Source organism: Danio aesculapii, chromosome 19, assembly GCF_903798145.1.
Source record: "Danio aesculapii chromosome 19, fDanAes4.1, whole genome shotgun sequence".
Classification (NCBI taxonomy): domain Eukaryota; kingdom Metazoa; phylum Chordata; class Actinopteri; order Cypriniformes; family Danionidae; genus Danio; species Danio aesculapii.
In genome coordinates, this window is record NC_079453.1 from 23042795 (window position 1) to 23065066 (window position 22272).

At 35.8% G+C, this 22272-nt stretch overlaps 2 protein-coding genes across 2 annotated transcripts; both read right to left on the bottom strand.

Annotated features, from left to right (window-relative positions):
- Positions 1-748: 748 nt before the first annotated feature.
- tmem200b (transmembrane protein 200B) lies at positions 749-3154 on the bottom strand. Its single transcript, XM_056479645.1, has one exon. It carries the CDS (start codon positions 3119-3121, stop codon positions 1913-1915), a length of 1209 nt encoding a protein of 402 aa, XP_056335620.1. The 5' UTR covers positions 3122-3154; the 3' UTR covers positions 749-1912.
- A 4862-nt stretch (positions 3155-8016) lies between these two features.
- On the bottom strand, positions 8017-19693 carry srsf4 (serine and arginine rich splicing factor 4). Its single transcript, XM_056479553.1, has 6 exons — positions 19541-19693; positions 17433-17575; positions 15477-15586; positions 12033-12241; positions 11744-11809; positions 8017-9148 (listed from the first exon to the last, which is right to left on the bottom strand). The coding sequence occupies exons 1-6, from the start codon at positions 19645-19647 to the stop codon at positions 8683-8685; spliced, it is 1101 nt and encodes a 366-aa protein (XP_056335528.1). The 5' UTR covers positions 19648-19693; the 3' UTR covers positions 8017-8682.
- Between the last annotated feature and the right edge of the window lie 2579 nt (positions 19694-22272).

A 22272-nucleotide genomic window follows, 5' to 3' on the forward strand; every position in this document is an offset into this window, starting at 1 on the left:
GCTGTTTAAGTTCCATGTGCATGCAGGTTTCTGTTGAAATATAAATTATGAAATTTTTACTTTATTTTTAGGTTCTATCTAGATACAAACACCTATTTTAGATGAAATATGTCTTGTGAACACTCACAGTGTCTGTTGGTGCTCAAGATCTGCTGATTTCAGACTGATAAATGAATATTTTCTCCCATAGATTATGCATTCACAGTGGTATGAACTGTTACAGGGGTTATCTATTATTTTAATTATTAATATTCTTATTTAAGATACAGATCAGATGCATCTCCTTTGGCTGTCTCACTCACATCTTGCATTCTGTTGTCTGTAAAAACAACAACACACAGCTGAACTCCACTGGTGTTAATATAGGTATATCAGTTATATGAAAAACAATTATAATGGCATTTTATTTTCAGTAGGAGTCAATGTAACATTCTCTAGCCTTACACCTTTTGCACTGTGTTCTGGAATGTTCTTTTTTTCCTATTTTTTTTAAGGCAAACCTCTGAAAACATAAGAATTGTTACTTTCTATTATAGCTAGCAAAAATGCTAATGCTAAAATGGGTGATTTAAGTTTTAAATATTATTGTTTGTCTTTTTTCTGCTTTAGTTTTTAGCCTAATGGTAGTCACAGCTTATGCCAGCGGGAGTCAATGCCGCAACTAACAAGCCACACCTTGACCCCCTGAAGCTGCCTTGCATCAATGTAAAATAATTGGCAGCAAACAAACACTTGCGCTAAATTAGTTTAGTTTTGCCTTTTATTTGCAACACAGGCATGGAATTCAGATCAAATGTGGTAAAGGGTCTGATCATTGACTGGTCAGTCAGACTGTGGATATTGCTCATTATACACTGAGAACACACAGCAAGTAACACCGCATAACAAAACAGGCAGCACAGACAAAATAGAGACAGGTTGACTGTCTTATTTCTGTAAACAGAGTGAATTACACATTCTCACTGCAAAGAGGAGGGGCTTGGTCCAGCTCCACCCTTTAAAGGGAAAGCAGTTATGTACCCGCATTAGTGCATGCAAAAACACTGATCACCTTGGTTAACGAAGCCAAAAGAGCACTGGACCCTCATCATGAGTGCTTCTGTTTTTACTGCCACCAGGCAGAGATGGAAGTAAAGTGAGATACGAGAAGAACAGACACTTAGGGAAGCCATAAACTTTTACAGACATTGGAACTGAGATTGATTTACCATAATTTGGAACTATTAAAATAAATTTTAATGGACAATCCAACCGTAGACACTGCTTGGATGAATCCATTTTGTCACATAATTAGCATTCTCCATTCTTGGCCCTTAAAACTATCCAAACTGGAGCCATACCTTTGGCTGACCTGAATTCCGAAGTCAGAAATGTGTTTACTTTGAATCTAGTCACTGCTGAGGTCTTCGTTTATTCTACCTTGCAGATTAAGAAATGCTGCTTACTGTATCCTAGTAGCAAGTAGAGCTTGAGCAACAAAAACAAACTGATCCCTCCAGTTGGACTTTTACACATAAACTGTGGGATCCATCCAGTCAAATGTGACATCATAGACTGTTCAGCACATTCCCAAAAGTGTAAAATACCTCTATCCCAAAAAATCCTTCAGAACGTATGTTTAAATTCCACACCATGAGTGTTGTAGCATGTTGTTTATAATCTTTCAAGTGAAATTTCCATACTCCACTAATCTCAGAACAAACTAGTTTAAAAAACTAGTCAAGTGAGATGAACAGCTAGGTCTTGGAAATGAGGAATTAGTTGGCCTCAAGGGATTCCAGAAACTGCAAACAACATCCATTGGAAACTTGCCCACTGGGTTATTCCAAGTTTATGTCACTTTGTGAAGCTCCTCCTTATGCCCGTGGGATCTGCCAATCCATTAACCTTGATGTAATGATTAAACCTCAGCTCACTGAAACGGACCTGAGCCATAGCTTTTGTTCATCTGTAAGCATTGTTGCTCAAGCTGATCCAGTAACCTTTCCACAGAGTCCTCTTTGTTCTCAAGCTTCAGATACTTCCTTGCACTTCCGAGGTCTAGCCGAGGCCAGCTGCGGTGCCTCTGCTCCTCCACAGGTATAAGGTCAAGGGTTTTAATGTCTACTCCGACCATGTTAATGCACACCTCTGAGCTGGATTGTCTTGGAAGCAGTCTATGGTGACCCATGGAAGACACAGACTTGTCTTCTGGATGGACCAGATGCCTTGGCAGTATTTGGGGTTTAGTTCTGTGGTTCATGCTATAGGACCGTCTGGGTGGGACGGGGAAGATTTCACACTCCTCTCCACCCAGTGTGGACATAGAGGATGCAGTCATACAGTTACTGAGGGCAAAGTGACTTTCTTGCCGCAAGTCGAGTGCAGAGGTTGTCCTCTGCTCGTCCATGCATAAAACCTCTTTGCTATTGTTGCAAGAGTTGGAGGAGTGAATAGAGGGGGTGGAGGAAGAGTCCTGATGATGAAGAACCTCAGTGTGCATTGTGTCCTGCTGCTGAATGCTGTCCTCCTCATCCATGCTCTTCACTTGGAGTAGAGGCTCTGAACTGGACATTTCCTGCAAGCAGAGGATGTTTAGGTGGGCTGCGGGCAAACTGCTTACCCATTGATAGTGCCTGGCAAGAGAATTCACCTGTAAGAGGTCTGCCGAAGGCACAGCTGCAGAAACAGAGCAAATGACGCTCCGCATCTGAGCTAAAAGCATTTGAGTTTCCCTGTCCCGATTCTCATAGAGTACCGTATTTGCACAAATAAGTATGAAGAGTCCCACTCCCATAATGACAGGTCCTAATAGTTTCATCCTTTCACTATGAACCAGACTTGCAGCAGAAAACAGTCCTTTCGACCCTAATCCCCATCCTGATGCAGTTCCAGAGGATTCCTCTACCGTGTCCAAAGATGATCGATGAGCTCTGTATGGCCAGTAGCCTGCCACAGCAAGTGCAGTGCCAACAACAACAACTACCACCCCAAGTACCAGAAAGGCTCCTGGCATGGAACGGATACGCAGCTTTCCCTGGATTACGCCTTCCTTCTTTCTCCTGGAGTGAAGACTGAAACGTGGCAAGCGTTGTCGAGAATGTGTGGCTGACGTCCGGCCGCGGGACTTCTGAGTTCTCATGGCATAGGCTGGTTTATAAATGGCCCCTGATCGGAGTCTGAAAACATAAGGAGGAATAGGTGAGCTCAAGGCTAGGTCAAGTGGTCACGTACATTCAGTAATTTATTCAAGTTCAAGAAAATTGTTTATTCTTTTAATGCTTTTTTCAGAGTCTTAAACAACATGAATCAATTGTGCTACAAAATCTGGTCTGAAATAATGATGCTACAGTAATGCTTTTAGTTTTGTCTTAGACTGTTTGTTGAAATGGCTTCTATTAATATTTAATCCACTGGGGCTTGTTTTAAATAATTTAACCTCTTAAGGCCCAAGGGTTTTTTACAAGCTTTTTTTATTTCTCTTTGCTATTTGGGATTATTGGAACCTAATTAGAATAAAAATCTAAGTATCATCTTTTGATATGATGTAGTTTTAGAGAAAAATGATGTCCATATATGTGGACTCGTGGTCCAGATTGACATAAAACAGTTTTTCCTGAATGTTTTTTAATGCATATTTAACATAGAATGTTTTTTACTTGCTTTGACTATCAGAGAGTAAAAACAACATTTTATTCCCATTTTGGACAGTTAAAAATAGTGTTTGGGACATTTCATATGCTGCAAAACAGTTGCAAGATGACACCGTCATAACAAAAAATGTCTGTAACAAAATATAAAACATTCAAAGTATTTTAAATAGCCACCTAAGAGCTAAAATGTGCTGTCCACGTATGTGGACACTCAAGCCCTAGGAAGTTATGAAAACAGTTGCAGTGATTTCTCCTTCACAACCTTCAAAAACACTTAATATATAGTAAAACGTAACAGGAATGTTCCAGGTTATTTACAAGACAGGATTTTGAATCACTGGACTGCATCAATAAATTAAATAAATGTTTGTTTACCCCATAGACTAGCTTAACTCGTCTTACAATTTTTTCTTTGACTGGATGGAGGAGTCAAAATATAATTAAATGGAGAAAAGACTGCATATCTGAATCAGTGTAGTTTGCCCTTTAATGAGAAATTAGAAAATTTCAAAAAGACTAAATTAAAGAAAAGGATGGCGTTCTCATGGGTCAGTTGAAGATAAAATGATATAATTTTGAGCAACATAAAACTGCTGCAGCATGATTTTCAGAGGTGTGTGCATACAGTATCGCCATTCTGATGCCTCTGCGTGGTGCAACACAAACAAACAAAATAATTAAAAATTAACTAAATATATTTGCATAAATAGACCATCCTTCAATAAAAAGTGGTTGATGTTGTGTTTATAAACTGTTGCATTAGTTTGGAGGGATAACTTATCTCTAGACTGACAGATAAACTGCCCAGCTAGACTCCAAAACACAGCACCATGATTTTAAAAATTGTTAGCTGATTTAACTTCATAGAAGTTTATTTACACTTAAACAGTTGTTTAGAGCAGTGTTTCTCAACCCTGTTCCTGAAGGCACACCAACAGTCCACATTTTCAACCTCTCCCTAATCAAACACACCTGAATCATCTTATCATAACATCAGAAGAGACTCCAAAACCTGAAGTTAATGGGTCAAATAACGGAGACATCCAAAATATGTACTGTTGGTGTGCCTCCAGGAACAGGGTTGGGAACCACTGGTTTAGAGTTAAACAGTCAAACAGTTGTTTAGAGGAAGACTGACTGTATAGGCACTGACCAGGGCAAAAATAATTTGAACCACTTCAAATCTCCCAAGTCCATGGCACTATTGGCAAAGGAAGAATGTGGTGGAAAAACAAGTCCATAAAACAGAAATTAAATGTGGCCAATTCACTATGGAATAATAAAAATAAAAAACATTGGCAGGGGTTTCGCAATAACTCTGAAAATGTCATTTACAATTCTGCCGACTCGTTTAATTTGTTTAAACTCACAGGAAAGACATTTAGTGCCCTGGTAAAGTACTGATATCAGCTAGAACTTGTAGGGCTTTATGACAGTATTTAAAGAAACAATATATGGCCAATATGGTCAAATGTAAACTCTAAGTTTGTTGCCAAGACTATATATATATATATATATAAATATATAAATATATATATATATATATATATATATATATATATATATATATATATATATATATATATATATATATATAAACAGTTGAAGTCAGAACTATTAGCCCCCTGTTTATTTTTTCCCCAATTTCTGTTTAACAGAGAGATTTTTTTCAACACATTTCTAAACATAATAGTTTTAATAACTCATTTCTAATAACTGATTTCTTTTATCTTTACCATGATGACTAAATAATATTTGACTATATTTTTCCAGACACTTCTATACGCTTAAAGTGACATTTAAAGGCTTAACTAGGTTAATTAGGTTAAGTCAGGTTAGGGTAATTAGGCAAGTCATTGTATAAAGGTGGTTTGTTCTAAACTATCGAAAAAATATATAGCTTAAAGGGGCTAATAATTGTGACCTTAAAATGGCCTTTAAAAAAAATTAAAAACGTATTTTATTCTAGCCGTGATAAAACAAATAAGACTTTCTCTAGGAGGTAAAAATATTATCATACATACTGTGAAAATGTCCTTGCTTTGTCAAACGTCATTTGGGAAATATTTAAAAAAGAAAAATTCTGCTAAAAATTCTGACTTCAACTGTGTGTGTGTGTGTGTGTGTATATATATATATATATATATATATATATATATATATATATATATATATATATATATATACACGCATTAAATCTCTTTTTTTATCAATGGCTGCATCATAAAGCACTTTATCCAACAGTGTATCCATTAAACAGCTTTACAAATTTCAAGCTTCATAATGAACATGAGGTCCACATAGAAAAACAATGTATAAGCACCATGCATCTCGGAGCATATGTTTGGACTGATTCATCAAAAGACTTGACTGATGAATTCCAGACCTCTTTTTTCCATTACCAAGTTCAACTTTACTTTTAATGGCTGTTCACTCTGGTTTCCAAATGGGTGAAATTAATTATACAAGAGTATAAAAATACAAACAGCAGATGTAGATCAATCGTTGAATCTGAACTGTGTTGAATGCTTCAAATTATTGTTTGATTATTTGTACAGACAATCTATTAAGCACCCAAGTCATCTCTTGGTAAAAACCTTCCTGTGGAGTCTAACATGAGTCACATACAGTACATTCATCATGTCTGAACAGTAAAATATTTCAGGCATTACTGACATTGTTGAATACTTGCTTTTACCGTACATCATAAAAATATATATATATATATAATAATAAAAATAATAATAATAATAAATAAAAAAGAGAACTTCCCCCTCCTTTTTCTTTTCTCAATATCCAATTCATTTGTGCATGTCTTATATAATGCACCACATAAAACGTGCAAAAAAAAAATCAATTTCAAAATTAAAACACACCAGAAATAATCTATTAGTATTTCGTTGTATTCAAGTATCACTTTACACATTTAGGAAGCTTCTCAGAAATTGTTCAGTCTGTGCTAATATGTCCAAAAACATTAAAACGTGTGTTGTTTTTTATTTTGTCTTAACAGTAGGCTCAATCTTAAATCTCTTCATTCCAAAAGATACATATTTCTCTTAGCATGTCACATAGAACGAAAAAGACAAACACGATGAAGGAAACATTGCATTTAAACTTGAGATTAGACTTAATCAGTAACATTCGAAATGTATCGACCTCTAATAAGGTCAGTTGCTGTATTGATATTGGCGCTTTGGTGTTACTGTGAAGAAATGGATCAAATGCGCCTCAGTCACAAGACATTGCCTTTACTTGCCTTTGTTACAGTGTATTTGGTCCTCGTTTCATCGTTCTACCGCGCTGGACACGCATGTTCGTGATGTTCTTCATCCACTACGAAGTTTTCCGGTTCTCCATCAATCCAGACGCGTGCGAAGTGCCGCGCGTCTCCCATGGCAGCTTTTCCTGTCCAAAAGAGGACACTGAAGGGTTAAAATAACTGACTTTCTAAAGGCAGATAAGGTAAATGTCTCTCCATCATCAATAGTCACCGTGTGTCCCTTAACCAGTCCACATTTCGTGTTCTTCCTCAGTGAAGTGTTGAGAGCGCCTCCTTCGACGTGTCTTTTTCTGAGACTCGATGGAGTGACCAGACTTCAGTTTGCTTTCCATACACTCAGACAGGACACATAACGCATACATTCAACAGGCTACATTTGCTCCCTCTGGGGTTCTGAAGAGTAAATCTTCTCAATATACTGGTGATTATGTATATCAAAATGGTTATGTAAAATTTAAGAAAAGAAACGAAAATCAAGCACATAGATGAAAGTAGCCAGCAAATACTGAACATGCTTTCTTTTATCTAAATGTTGGCGACATCTTGTGGATTTTTTCCACATGGAAACTTAAAAAGGTAAACGAAAAAATGCATTAAATAATTTCAAGTTACTAACGTATTATATTTACAGATTTTACCCAAAGCTCTATCTACAGCTCTTTGAGGGTAACAGGAGGAGGTTGTTTTCTAAATGAAGCTGGCATTTACAAATGTACTATTTGTATTCATTTTCCATTTTTGACCACATAGATTTTTTTTTATTCTGGACCATTTACCCAAAGCCAGTTATATTTACATTTAGCAGACGTTTTTGTCCAAAGCAACTTACAAATTGAGGAATTCAGTGATGCAACAAGAGTTAATTCGGGTAAAACCATCTTCCAAACGACAAAACAGAAATGTAACCTTTCCCAAACATGCTTATGACTACAACGTGCATTCAAGTGCCAAAAGAGATTTATACAATTCAAATACAGTAAAAAAAAGGTTTAGAAATAAAAACATTTTCATAAAATAGCCAAACAGCAGTTGTTTTGACATTGCAATGTAAGAAAGCCCATCACAAAATGCCCTTGACAATGAACAGAATGGACACAAGCATTGTGAGGCAGTTTTTATTGTTTTGCATGGAGAAACTGAATTTAAAAAGACCATAAACTCTGCCCCAGCAGAACAACAATTATGGTACAGGTCTAAAGTATACAATGGAAAGGGTTAGGACACCTACTGAGGGCTCGGTCTTTATGAATAAAACATATGCAAGCAATTTCCAAAGAAAAACACTACTAAAAATAAAACATAAGGTTAACATATCCAGAAAATAATAAACTGTGAATAAGCAAGCAATTTCCCTAATAACTAGCTTGTCTATTTGACAACAAAGGATAAAAAAACTACAAAAAAGTAGCTTCAGAAAGAAATGAAGGGCAGAACAACATTTAGACACTGACTGCAAAACATAATTTTCAGTCTATTTTTGTCTTTTTCCGAGGACAAAATACCTAAAAACAAGATACACCATTTTGCTTCTCAAATGTAACATTCAGACTTGTTTTCTGACAATATATCTTGAACTCTATTTATTTTCTTACCCCATCAGTTCATAACTGTCTTGATTTAAGCATACATCTATCACAATTTTGTGATGAAAAGATTTAGAGGGGTAAAAAAAAAAACATTTAAGATATATTCTTGTTTTAAAGACGTTTAGCTAGACTGGAAAACAAGATGAATAATACTGAGTGAGAAAGACTTTCAGAAATGGATTTAGGACCGAGACCTCGAACGGGATCGAGATTGGGAATAAGATTGTGAGCGTGAATGAGAGCGTGATTTGGATCTGGACCTAGACCTGGATCTAGATTCCCTCCGCTGATCTGCATTTGGTGGTGTTTGTGATCTGGATCGAGAATGAGCTCTTGAACGGTGTGTTCCCGCTCTGCCTTCATCGCCACTTTTGCTCGCCTCCTGAGATTTGGACCCAGACTCCCTGGACAGATCCCTGTCGTTCCCTGATTTGGATCGAGATTTGGATCGAGATCTGGATCGAGAATCAGAGCGACCCCGCTTGTTCTCGCGTTTGCTCTTTTTATTCTGGGGGCTGCGGCTCATGCTATTATCCCTGCCGCTATCACCACCCCTGCGAGCTCCGTTACTGCTCTCCTCCATTCTGCTGCTCCTGCCCTTCGCCTTCTTGCTGGTTGACCTGCTGCGTGATCGTGAACCTGAGGCTCTGAAATGGAGAGAAAACAGAACAATTCAACAAATCAATACGTTAGCACAAAGCTACACATGACTTCTATTATACTACAGTAGTTACTGCCCTCTAGTGGACACATTAAAATATAGATTATTCCACAAAGCATAGTCAAAAGAGTGTATAAGGAGGAAAAGAGAAAATAAATGAATGTGAATTGCAATGCACAACTTGTAGAACAGAAAGTCCCTTTCAATTCTGAGTGCTAAGCATCCTATGTGGGCAGCATGGTGGTGCAGTGGGTAGCACAATCGCCTCACAGCAAAAAGGTTGCTGGTTCGAGCTCCGGCTGGGTCCAGTTGGCATTAGATCCCAAGGTTTCCATATCCTGGACCAGGCCGTATCCTAAGCAGCTGCTGTGGTGGTCATGGAGGAGTGGAGAGCATGAGACTGATTCCTGTGACACTCCAGGGACAGACGAGTCTTCGCTGAGGCCCAGCTTACAGCCTCCGGTGCTTAGACTGCAGCTCTGGACAAGACATTTGGCCAGTGGAGAAATGGTCGTCCGTTTTCTTGAGGTTTTTTGTCTTCACTTTCATCAATTGGTAAGGATTTTTCCTCGCCGCTGTCGCCACTAGCTTGCAAGGTTCGGGATATGTAGAGCTGCGCATTGATGGATTTTCTCTTCAGTGTTTGGACTCTCAGTGGTGATTATTAAACCACACTGAACTGAGCTAACCTGAACTGAACTTAAACTTTAAAAACTGAACTACACTATTTCAATTTACTATGATCTTTTATGTGAAGCTGCTTTGACACAATCTATATTGTAAAAGTGCTATACAAATAAAGGTGCTCCGGTTTCCCCCACAAGTCCAAAAACATGTGGTATAGGTGAATTGGGCTAAAGTTGTCTGTAGTGTATGAGTGTGAATGAGTGTGTAGGGATGTTTCCCAGTGATGGATTGCAGCTGGAAAGGCATCCGCTGCGTAAAACATTTGCTGGAAAAGTTGGTGGTTCATTCCGCTGCAGCGACCACAGATTAATAAAGGGACTAATCCCTTTATTAATGAAATAATTAATGAATGAATAAAAATTAATGAATGAATGAAGTATTATATATACCAGCAAAAAACATGCATACATAAAAATAGAAATATGAAAAAATCATATCATAATAAAAGTATAAATGTCTCTATTTTGATTCAAACCAATCTGCATCTATAAAAACACTATAAAGAAAATCTATTTTATCAAATTTATTCATTAAAAGGATCTTTAGACATTTGTATAAAAAATCTAAGGAATATACCAATCTTTTTGGACTGCATGTAACACAATGCCATGGCTCTCAATTGAACTTTCTGCTCTGATTTAAGACCCTTAAAAGCCAGATGAACCTTACTCTGCGTTGAGCTCGTTGCTTAAAACATATTTAAAAAAAAAAAACTTTAAGTTATTTAGTAATGCTGAATGTATCACTTCTGTATCACTCAACCCACATAAAGTGACAGCAGATCAATAAACTCACTACAGTTTGACAAATGTTGCAGCTGTTGGACAACATAATATACTTTTGAGGCTTTTTTTAGGCAAGAATGTAGTTGTTTAGATTGCATCTGTGCAGTTTATTTTTAAGCACAAAGCCCATTTTAAACATTTATAAAATATATAAAATATTTTTAAAATAGGATGATGGATGCCGACATGCAGTGTTATTGAGCAGTCCAAAGATGATTGACAGAGATTGCATAATAAGCCTTTAGAGAAGAAAAGATTGGTGTATTTTCAAATTGCAGCTGATCAAAACATGAAATTGGTGAGTGACATTCTAAGTCGATCTCTCTCTTTTGTATGTTGTAATACTATATTTACACCATAGTAAATGTAGTGTTTTGAGTGTGAGATGGGACTCGCATACAAGGAATGCATGTACTTCATGTTGGCCACTCATTGTATAATTACTTTTTGGCTGGCCATGTGTTTGCTTCTAATGCGTCTCCTGTTTTTGTTACGGCAGACTAGATCAGTAAAAAGAAAGAAAGAAGAAATGCCTGCATGTGTTTAGCTTTTTTCTCATCACGCAACAGTAATCTGGTAGTGATTGCGTTGCTTTGGCTTTTTCAAGGTTAATTATTGTGATCTCTCCTGATTGCAACAGAAATACTGGGGAATCTCTGTAGACTGATGGCATTCAATGCCGTCCAGCCTTTTAATCTTAAAATGTCAGAAAATCAGCTGTTTTGTCATCACTTTAGACATTACGTTAGAGAATCATTTAAATACTAGCTCTAAAGTGACGTCGGTAAATTAGTAATGGTTTCTACTGTTCTGATGTCAGCTGCAGATGTGAAGAAATGACGGAAGTAGTTCCTCATTAAAAAGGACTTTTAGACTCTGTGTTTGATTTTCTTTTTATATACACGATTTTGCAGTCAAACTGTTGTACAAACGCAATATCATTCTCATAGCAGTACGACAGGGCTGTATATCGTAACTGGTGAGACACTAAGGCATTCGGCCTGCGGCCTCGTGTAAACGCACACCTCCCACCAGTGCTGATATACAGCCATATCGCACTGCGACACGTGTGATATTACTTATTAATTACATTATTATAGTTTGCCTACCCAGAGCGGCTACTGGTTCGACTGTGGCTTCGGCTTCTGCGAGACCTCCTGCTCCTGGATCGAGACCTAAGAGATGAGTGCAAAAAACAAAAAAAAAACCTTTAAAATGCTTTTAAGAAAACTCCATTGAAAAGGAAAAAACCTTTTCCTTAAAGCAAAGTTAATTTTGTAAAGTAAAAATCTTAGTCACCTGATACCAAGTTACATGGCATCAGTGCGAATGCCAAGTCTCACTTAAATACATGTTAATATCTTGACAATTTAAAGTAAAAAAAAAATTTTTGTTCACCTGGAAGCACTGCGAGAGTAAGAGCGCCGGCGTCTGGCACCAGGCCGGTCCTCAATTAGCCGAATCTTTCTTCCATTGACCTCAGTGCCATCAAGCTTCTCTAAGGCTCTTTTCATGTCTGAGTATTGCCTGAACTCTATCACCCCCTCATTTTTGCGGCCCTTATTAGTGTCAGCATAAGTCACCTCACCAGCCTGACGCATGTAGTCCTGAAATAAATGAGATACACATTAGTGACTAATATAGAAATGACCAATTATAGAACAGGATTCCTAAACAAGGCCCTGAAATGTAAAACATATAGTGAGAGAGGGGCATAACATGCATTTTGGATTGTGACAGAGTTAACTTTGCTTTTTAGTGGTTGCCAGGAGGTTACTATGGCCTTGCTTCCATTGAGCAAAGCAGAGGAAATAGCCCCTTTCACACAGTGATACAAGTAAATATCAGGAAAATTACTAGAACAACTTTACTGGTAAATTAAAAAAAGCACTGTTCACACAGGAAAGAACGTTCTGGATTTTTTCCGGAAAAGACCATTCACACATTCATTCCAAAATACCGGTAAATTTTGACATCAATAAATAACCTTTAAACGGCTGCGCTTGTATTTGTAAACACATAAGGGGTCTGGCTTTTGTTGATGGCACATAATGTGTGTGTGCTGGCACTCACCAGCTGCTGCACATGCACAAGCATCTAAAGCAAAGCTTTAAGGTAAACAAACAGCGGTTTCTCATAAGCATTTTATCGATAATTTTTTTCACAGTTGGAAACAGACAAGCATAGAAATGTCTGAAATCTGATTAACACCTAGCAGCTAAATGTGTCTGGAAAAATATCCAAAGGCTTTTATTTTGGTTAACAGCGCGGATGTGAATGCGTCTAAATTAGGGCTGGACAATAATTTGATATCAATGTATATCGCTATAGATTTTTTTTTCCAATAACGGTGATATCAGTTTTAAACCCATTTCGGGAATTTCGATATAAATTTGCATTTATATACAATATGCGTCTGAAATTTAATCTATGCGACCTCATAATATATTTGGGAGCATTTGTGTGACTGCATATGATTTTTTCTAAAAACGTGCTGAATCGCTCTTCCCTATATTGGTTCATATTAGCTGTCAATCACTCAAGGCTTTTTGCTGTCAGATGACAGGGAGCTTTTGTGACTGCGGGAAATGCAAACGGCTGAAGAGTGAAAAGTACACAGGTTTGCAAACCGCACCTAAAGTTACAAATAATGTAGCAGATGAGAGCAATCATGACATGTGGTGAATATTGATCCGCCCGCCGAGGTCAATCGAGTGTTTTCAGAGAAAAACTGCTATTCAGTTACACTGAAACTGCGGCTCATAACAAAGAGCGGTATTGCGCCGGTGGTCATCGCGAGAATCCTGCTCTGCCTGCTCATATATTGGTCCGGCTGACTCGCCTGTTTTAGGCTATTTCACAAACACAGAAAAATGAAAATCAGCTCATAACGAGACTGAGCATTTAAAATGACAAACCGAAACCAAAACTTTTAAAGAGTGATAGAAGTGAGACTTTATTTTGTCCGTTTTTTCTTGAGATGCATATTATTTTTCTATTTAGTTACTGATGACTGTTTTGCAGCTTTCAGCATTGAGTTCAATGATTTATTTTAGGCTTTCGTTTGTTTTGTAGCAGAAATATTATTTAATAAATTAACATGCATATAAAAACAATAGAGCAAAATAAACATTTTTTACTGCAATGCTTCATTTTTGTTTGATACAAACCATAAATTTATTTTTCATAAAGTAACAGACTTTTTATAGCAGATAACTTACATTCAAGTACATTTAAAGCAGCATCATAATAGGAAATGTAATTCATTGTTACTATTATTGTCTATATCATCATTAATATTCTATAATTATTAGACATTCATTTTGGATTTATAGCATATATACATAGATATATATATACATACATACATAGATAGATAGATATATATATATATATATATATATATATATATATATATATATATATATATATATATATATATATATATATATATATATATATATATATATATATACATAGAATATATACAAGCTGAGTCTGAGAGTTTTATTTATTTGATAGTTTATTTCACATTTCTTGTTTGTAAGGGCTAAATACAAGTAAAAAGTAAAAATAAATTTATACTGTTTTTATTTAAATTTAAAAGAGCCTGGATGTTATTATAGACTTTGCAAAGTCAGTTTGCAGACATTACAGACATCCATTGTGTGCAGTCTTGCCAGTTTTTTTCCTGGCTTTTTAATATTGTCCTTATCGATATCGGAATTATATCGTATCGACCGAAATTAAGAAATACATTGTGATATAAATTTTTGCCATATTGTCCAGCCCTAGTCTGAATGTTCTGATTGGCTGGAGTAGACGTCTCACATCAGCGTGTTCTAGACCTGAACGTGCTCTTTCCAGCAATTTTCCTTCTGTCTTCAAACAGAGCAGCATTTTGGCAAATTACCGGTAATGTTAAAACTTCTCTTTCTGGAAAATTGACGGAATGAATGTACTATTATTTTAAAAAAGGGCCTGTTCACAAATACAGACCTTTCCAGAAAATTGCCAGTAATTTATCAGAAAGGTCTATATGTGTGAAAAAGGCTACTGTTTCAACCTGGGATTAACATGCATTCAAATGAGTATCTTGAACACAGTGGAAAACAGGGCCACACGTATTTAAATCATTTGGCACATTAATATGTAGTTGCTGAAAAACTCAGAAAAATAAGTAAATTGCTAGCAAATTTCTAAGACAAAAAATACAATCATGTTGAGTCAGGGTTTGTGTCTGATTGTTTGTTAAAATGCAGCATTAAAAAAAAAAGCAAATGGCATTCTCACCAAGCACAAGTTTTTGATAACCAATTGCAAAACTGAAGGCTCTGGTGTCATTCTTTGTTTGAAGCCAAAAAGTAGTTCAAAAAGGCCGAGCGACAGTATACGGTTTTCAAACCCGTTTCTAACTCAAAACTAACTTTGCTTTGCCAAGAATTTTGAACGACGTCATTTCAGTTCTTTTCCCGATATCATTTGAAGTATATAAGACCCACCATGATTTTATACACCCACTGCAAATATACAACAGTAAATTATCATTCAATTGTATACCAAACTACAAACATACCCACCTAACATGCTTGCAAATGTAATAAAATATAAAAATCACCACCAAATCCTATTTTCTTATCAATTGTGTGTGTAAGCTGTAAATGTTAAGTAAATCCACACTTTGCTAACAAAGTGTTAAAAAACACTTGGGCAACAACACTAGCACTTACTCTGCCCTTCTTATATGCTTGTTTGCACCTGCTTTTAATCTACTCCTCCCCAAAGATGTACTATTAACGTACATGATGTCATCTTTTCAAAGACTCTGGTGTGTTTTTGTACCTTAAGGTCCTGCCAGCTGCATCGACTAGAGAGATTTTCCACAATCAGCCTGTAATCTGTGCGTGTTGGTGGGCCATACCTGTCCCCTCCTCCACGTCCATAGCGATTACCTTTAAAGTGATGAGAATAAAATGCATACAGTTCAGGACAGGTAAAAGACAACAGTCTCAAAACAAGCCTTATTAACAAACAATAATTTAACTTTAATCAAGGAAAAATGAAAGAAAAGGTTTTTTTTAAATGGTAAATACAGATGTACTTATACTAGTGTTCAATAAATTACACATTAAATTTTGACCTAAAACTTAGAGGGAAAGTCCACATAAACATGAAATCCTGTCATCATTTACTCACCCACAAGTCATCTGTGCAACACAAAAAAGATGTGTTGATGATATGTCTGTTGAGATGAAGGTTTTTTTTTTCTCTCTCAAAAGAACTTTCAAGCTTGAAATGACAATAGGGTGAGTAAACGATTGCAGAATTATTTTGGGGTGAACTATCCCTTTAATAGACAGATTCGTTCTTGAAGAACTCAAAATATTTCACCAAACAACATACTTACGCTGTACTAAAATTTGAGAGATTAATTAACAGGGGAAAGGAAAAATGTCAAAAGAAATAAAACCAAAACATATTACAGGCACCTAAAAGAGCTCAACCCACATCTCCTAAACCCTTTGGTATTCTCACCACCCGGCTTAATGGGAAAAGCGGTCCTCATTCACATTGGCTCGCTTTAATGGTCTGCCCAGGGGCCCAGTTTGGTCAAAGGCCACACGCATGGGAAGGGGGACACCATGGCCAGCAAAAGGGGCAGGCAGTCAGACTCTTTTAATAAAACATTGATGGTTAAATTTCTAGCTTTGACATTATTTTGAATTAAAGCTTTTAAAAACTCAGTTTAAAAATATTAATATTGACAATATTGCAACAATACAAATCTGCCTATAGTAAAATATATCATTATTTGAGGGTGATTCTTCATTCAGGGAGACGTGAGAACAGTCCTACACGGGTACACAGTTTACACCTTGCATTGAGATGTGTATTGGTTGACCAAATCACAAGTAGATGAGGTAGACATGCATTTATTGTTGTCCAGTTGTGATCGGATAAACAAAAACGCATCTTAATACCAGGTGTAAACAGGACAATGATTCTCCCAACTGAAGAATTACCCCTCAATAACATTCAAAAGATTATCATCCAAACTATTTTGTTCCCTAAAAAGGTTAAATAGCAATTGTATGTTACAGATGCTGTTACCAAACTTTTTTCAGGTTTCACAGACTGAGACTAGACACACTTACACATGCTGTTTTGGTCTTTTTTTCAACTCAGTCAATGTGAAGATGGATTTAAAAAAACAATTGCCAATTATGACATTAAATGCCTAAAGGCAAATCGTTTTTAAACCAGTGAAAATACTGTCATCATTTACTCACCCTCCACAGGTTCCAAACATGCTTGAGTTTCCGTCTTATGTTGAACACAAAAGATGATATTTTGAGGAATGTTGGAAACTGGTAGCCATCGTCTTCTATAGTGCTTCCAGCTTTGGATGTCAATAGCTACTGGCTTCCAGCATTCTTCAAAACATCATCATTTCTATTACTTTTGGAGAAGTAGCTCAAATGTGTTTGCAACACATGGAGGGTGAATATATGATGAGAGAATATATTATTGTAATTTTTAAAAGCGTATAAATGTTTGAAATGACTAGTGAGTATCAACAAATATTAATTAATGGGTGAATGATCCTTTTAAATCTGGAAACAACCAGTTTTTGTAAAATGCTTAAAAATCATAGTGGGCATGTTGTGTACAAAACCCTCCATCTGAGAAGCCTGAAAACAAATTCTTTTGGCACAATCCACCATCTATTTCTCATATAAAACAGAAATACTGATCGATATAGAATATCCCGGAAAAGCAAGTAAATGAATATATTACTTCTTCCAGATCTGTTGCCACCATCACGGCGCTGTCCTATAGTGTGCTCCACTATCACTCTCTTCCCACAAAGGTCTTTGCCATTCAGATCATACACTGCATCATCTGCATCACGGGGGTCATCAAACTCAACAAAGCCATACCTGAAGGGATGAACATATGGGATTTATGAGCTTTGAGCATATGAAACATGCAATACCAAATGCTCAAAGTCTAGTTCAATTCAGGTATTTCCTGATTTACTTTCTTCATCCTCTATAACAGTGGTTCCCAAAGTGGGGGTCGCAGGACAATGACAGTGGGTCAAATAAATCAAATAAATTTTATTAAACTATTAAAATTACCATATTTTATCCATACCCAACAAAAGAAAAAAAAACAGTAGTTAATAGTTACATAAAAATGCAACAACATGCAGATGAAAAGCTATTAGCTTTTTAATTGTTTTCATTGGATTGGGTGTTTACATATGATAAAAAAAAACAGCATTAGCATCAGCTGCAGCAGATTGATTTTATTGCACCAGGTTAAACTTTTTGACACCTTCATGGCATTCAAATACATTAGAAATTAAAACAGGTCACAACTGATTGAGAAAACTTTCTGAGTGGCAGTCTCCAAAACTAAACCAAGAATATACTTGTGCTGAAAACTGTGTCCACCAGTCTCATTAGACGAGGTTAATATTGAATTAAACATACTAATAAATGACTATAAAAAATAATACAGTTGTTAGACTGTAGGACTTGTTTGTGTTGTCAATATTCTTGTTTATATAAACCTATTGCTATGTGCAAAACATTTGTATATTTACAACCACCTCTGGGGAAAGTGGGGCTCGCGAATCACTGGCATTGTTATTTTAGGGGCCGCAGGCTAAAAAGTTTGGGAACCCCTGTTCTATAACAGGGTTGCTCAAACTCAGTCGCGGAGGGCCGGTGTCCTACAGATTTTAGCTCCAACTTGCCTCAACACAACTGCATGGATGTAGAAGGCCTAGTAAAAGCTTGATTAGCTAGCCCAGGTGGGTCTGATTGGAGTTGGAATTAAACTTTGTAGGACACGAACCCTCCAGGACCAAGTTTGGGCAGCCCTGCTATATAAGGTCTAATGTAAGAAACAATAAAAAGTACTATTGGTTAATATCAACAGAATTTTTTAAAAACTGTCGCTATTTTAATTTTTTTAATGAACCATTTTGTTTCTATAGTCATTTATTTTAGTAAATTATATTTTGGTGCCAACAACAGTAAAAAAAAAAAAAAAAAAAAACACTGAGCTACTATCGTAATATTGTAATAATAGTACTAACATCAAGTTAGTATGTCTGTGACTATATTTACCAGTTTTTGAAAGGTTTTACAAGTAATAGTTAAAACATGGTTACTAGTAAAATTATGATTGTAGTAGCTCGTGCTTTACTTTGTACTTACTATGCTTTTACCTCGACAATCAGTTAAACTATGGATATTGTAGTAAAAGCACAGATAATGAAAAGGGTCATTAAATGCACCAAATGAGATTTCTTAATTTTTATTCACTTTATTTCCAAAAAGGGACACATTAAAACAAAGCTTTCTATATAAACAATTATCATTAATATAACTTTTATGGTAAAAGGCTTGAGACTACATGCTGAAAAACATACCGTCGAATTACACTATCAAATAACGTTACGACTACTATTCAATGTTAATGTATTTAACGAAATTTTATTTCAGTTTTCAATTAAAATGTTGTTAATTTAATTTGTAGATGCACGTGAAGCACTTTCACGAGACCATCGGATGAATTAAACATCGACTAGATATAACGTGGCAAAAAGCAATATGAACTCAGTCGAGGCCAGCCCGGAAACAATGGGGGTTAACGTTAGCCTGCTGGGCTAATACAAAAAAATTAAATAACACAAACTAATAAACGCAAATCTTTTTACGTACACTACTACGCGCAGCCCATTGTTATAAATGTTATTTAGTACATAAAATATGCTTATTTTCATTTAAGTGGAAGAGAAGAACAAACAGTTTAACGTTAGCGTTTTAATGACTCCATTGCTGTTTCAGCCGCACGTTTCATTTGACCGTTATAAATACAAAATTACGTACCCATTTTTCAGATCTACTTCCAGAATCTTCCCGTAACCTTTAAAAAAACGTTCTACATCTTTTTCTCTGGCGCGATAGCTCAATTTTCCCACATAAACTCGAGACATTTTTCCTGTGCAGTGGCTCGGCGTGGAAAATCAGCAACAACAAATGTGAGATTCAAAATAAGTGTCCTGTAACAGTCATTTTTCAAAATAAAAGTCAAAGCAGACATAATTGGTGTGACTGTAAAAGTCTGACCAATTGCTAAGAATATTAATAATAATAACAACTGTTTGTTATTATTTTGCTAACTAAATTAACATGATTGTAGTACTTAACAAATGTAGATAAAGAACCTAACAACTCAACCCAGCGGTGTGATAAGACAAAATAAATGTTTGTTTTTTTTAAGCTAAGTAAGATTTTGTTATAGGCCTAACAATGTTTGTTATAGGCCTGACAATCATCTAATTAAGTTATATCAAGTGTTTAAAGAAATAAATTTATTTAGTTTAAAAGGTATTTTGAATAGGATGGAGTTTAATACTCCATATTAATACTCATTCATTCAATCATTCATTTTCTATTCGGCTTAGTTCATTTATCAATCAGGGATCACCACAGCAGAATGAACCGCAAACTTATCCAGCATATGTTTTACGCAGCGGATGCCCCTCCAGCCACAACCCAACACTGGGAAACACCCAAACACCCTCACACTCACATACACTACGGATACTTTAGCTTATTCATTTCACCTTTGCTGCATGTCTTTGGACTTGTGGGGGGAATCAGAGCACCTGCTGGAAACCCACGCGAACACGGGGAAAACATGCAAGCTCCACACAGAAATGCCAACTGACCCACATCATAGTAGCAGTTTCTCATTCCTTCCAACAAATTGCAAATGCTTTTGGACATGCATCAATGGCTTTCATACAACTCTCTGCTGTTTTATAACATTATCATTTGCCTATGTCATGTCAGTCAATATTAACTAAACTTGTGGATGCTGAATAGTCATTCCATATACAACCAATAGTCCTCATTTCATTACTTGAGTCATTACATACCAAAATGTTGAATTAGTTATCAAAATCCGTCAAGCTAATTTTATAAAAAAAAATTAAATCTTTTTTTTTTCCTGAAAATGTCTTCCAAATTGAACAATTTCATGAATGATTCACAGAGCTATGTATGTTGTAGGTTCAGTTCCAATATGTACTGCAATATTGTTTACAGATGTGCACAGCTCTACCCAATGGGAGTTTATGTTTGTTGTAAATAAGGGTGTATTTAATCTTTCGCACAATGCTGTGAATAAATTAGAAATGCGAAGAGTATATGCAGTAAAAATGTGAAACATACATATTCAGTGTTTTGTACTCAGATACCTCACTAAATGCAGTGATGTCTAACTTTACTGTAGTTTTCAAATGGCTGTGCAAACAGTATATAGTGCTGTCTTGAGCATTTTCAGGACGTGTCACCAAAATATGACTTTTTTGCATTGGAAAAATTGTACAGAGTAATAATAATGAAAACATGACAAAGCCATTTGACTATCCTGTTCATAAACAATGATGTCAGGACTTTTCATCTTGATGGCACTGACACTTTCATTGACATGAATACTTGCTTTTGAGGAATGAGCAATCCATTTTGAGCAAGTGACACGCTTTTGCAGTTTATCAACTTGGTTTTGCAGTTTGTACTAATTGTTTTGAGAAATGCATTAACTGTTGTGCAAATGTAAATAGTGTTGTGAGAAATGCACCAAAATGACTGAGAAAAACTAATATTTTAAAATGTAAATACATTAAACAGTATGATCTTTTGTACTTTTTCCATCATATAACAGATAAAATGATAACATACTTTGCTACATTTATATTACTGGAGTATTTGTACTGTGTAACATTATGCAATTTAAATGAGTGTATTTGTCTCTTTCAGTTTTTAATAATAAGAACATCAGTAAAATGTTGAGATTAGTCAGAAGAAGAAAGAAACATCATTCATACATTTTAAAAAAAATCACTAATGCAATGGCATAACTCTCTTTCAACACACAGCGGAATGAACCACCAATTACTCTGGCATATGTTTTTATTCGTCAGACGCCCTTTCAGTCGCAAACCAGCACTGAGAGTACAACCCCCAGTGCTGGGAAACACCTAGTTTAATCTGCTGTTTCATCTGTCAGCACCACAAAGTCATATGTATTTTGTTTATAGAAATCAGAAACAACCTGATGATAGATAGATAGATAGATAGATAGATAGATAGATAGATAGATAGATAGATAGATAGATAGATAGATAGATAGATAGATAGATAGATAGATAGATAGATAGATAGATAGATAGATAGATAGATAGATAGATAGATAGATAGATAGATAGATAGATAGATATTCCAATTGAACCGCTGAATAAATATGGTCTGTTTATAGTTTTATTTATTTATTTATTTTTTTACATTTTTTTTGGCTTTGTACTAGTCAAGAAACATGCTGTGGAAACATGCTATGGAGGATGAGGGAGCTCTCAGATCTCACCTAAAATATCTTAATTTGTATTCCGAAGATGAACAAAGGTCTCAGGAACTTTAAACAACAAGAGATTGAGTTATTAATAATTGAATTTTCATTTTTTAACCCTTTAGAGATTAACCAAAACTAGAACTAATCTAACAAAAAAATTAGGATAAAATATAGATATAAAAAGTTTAATAAACTCAAGAGAAAC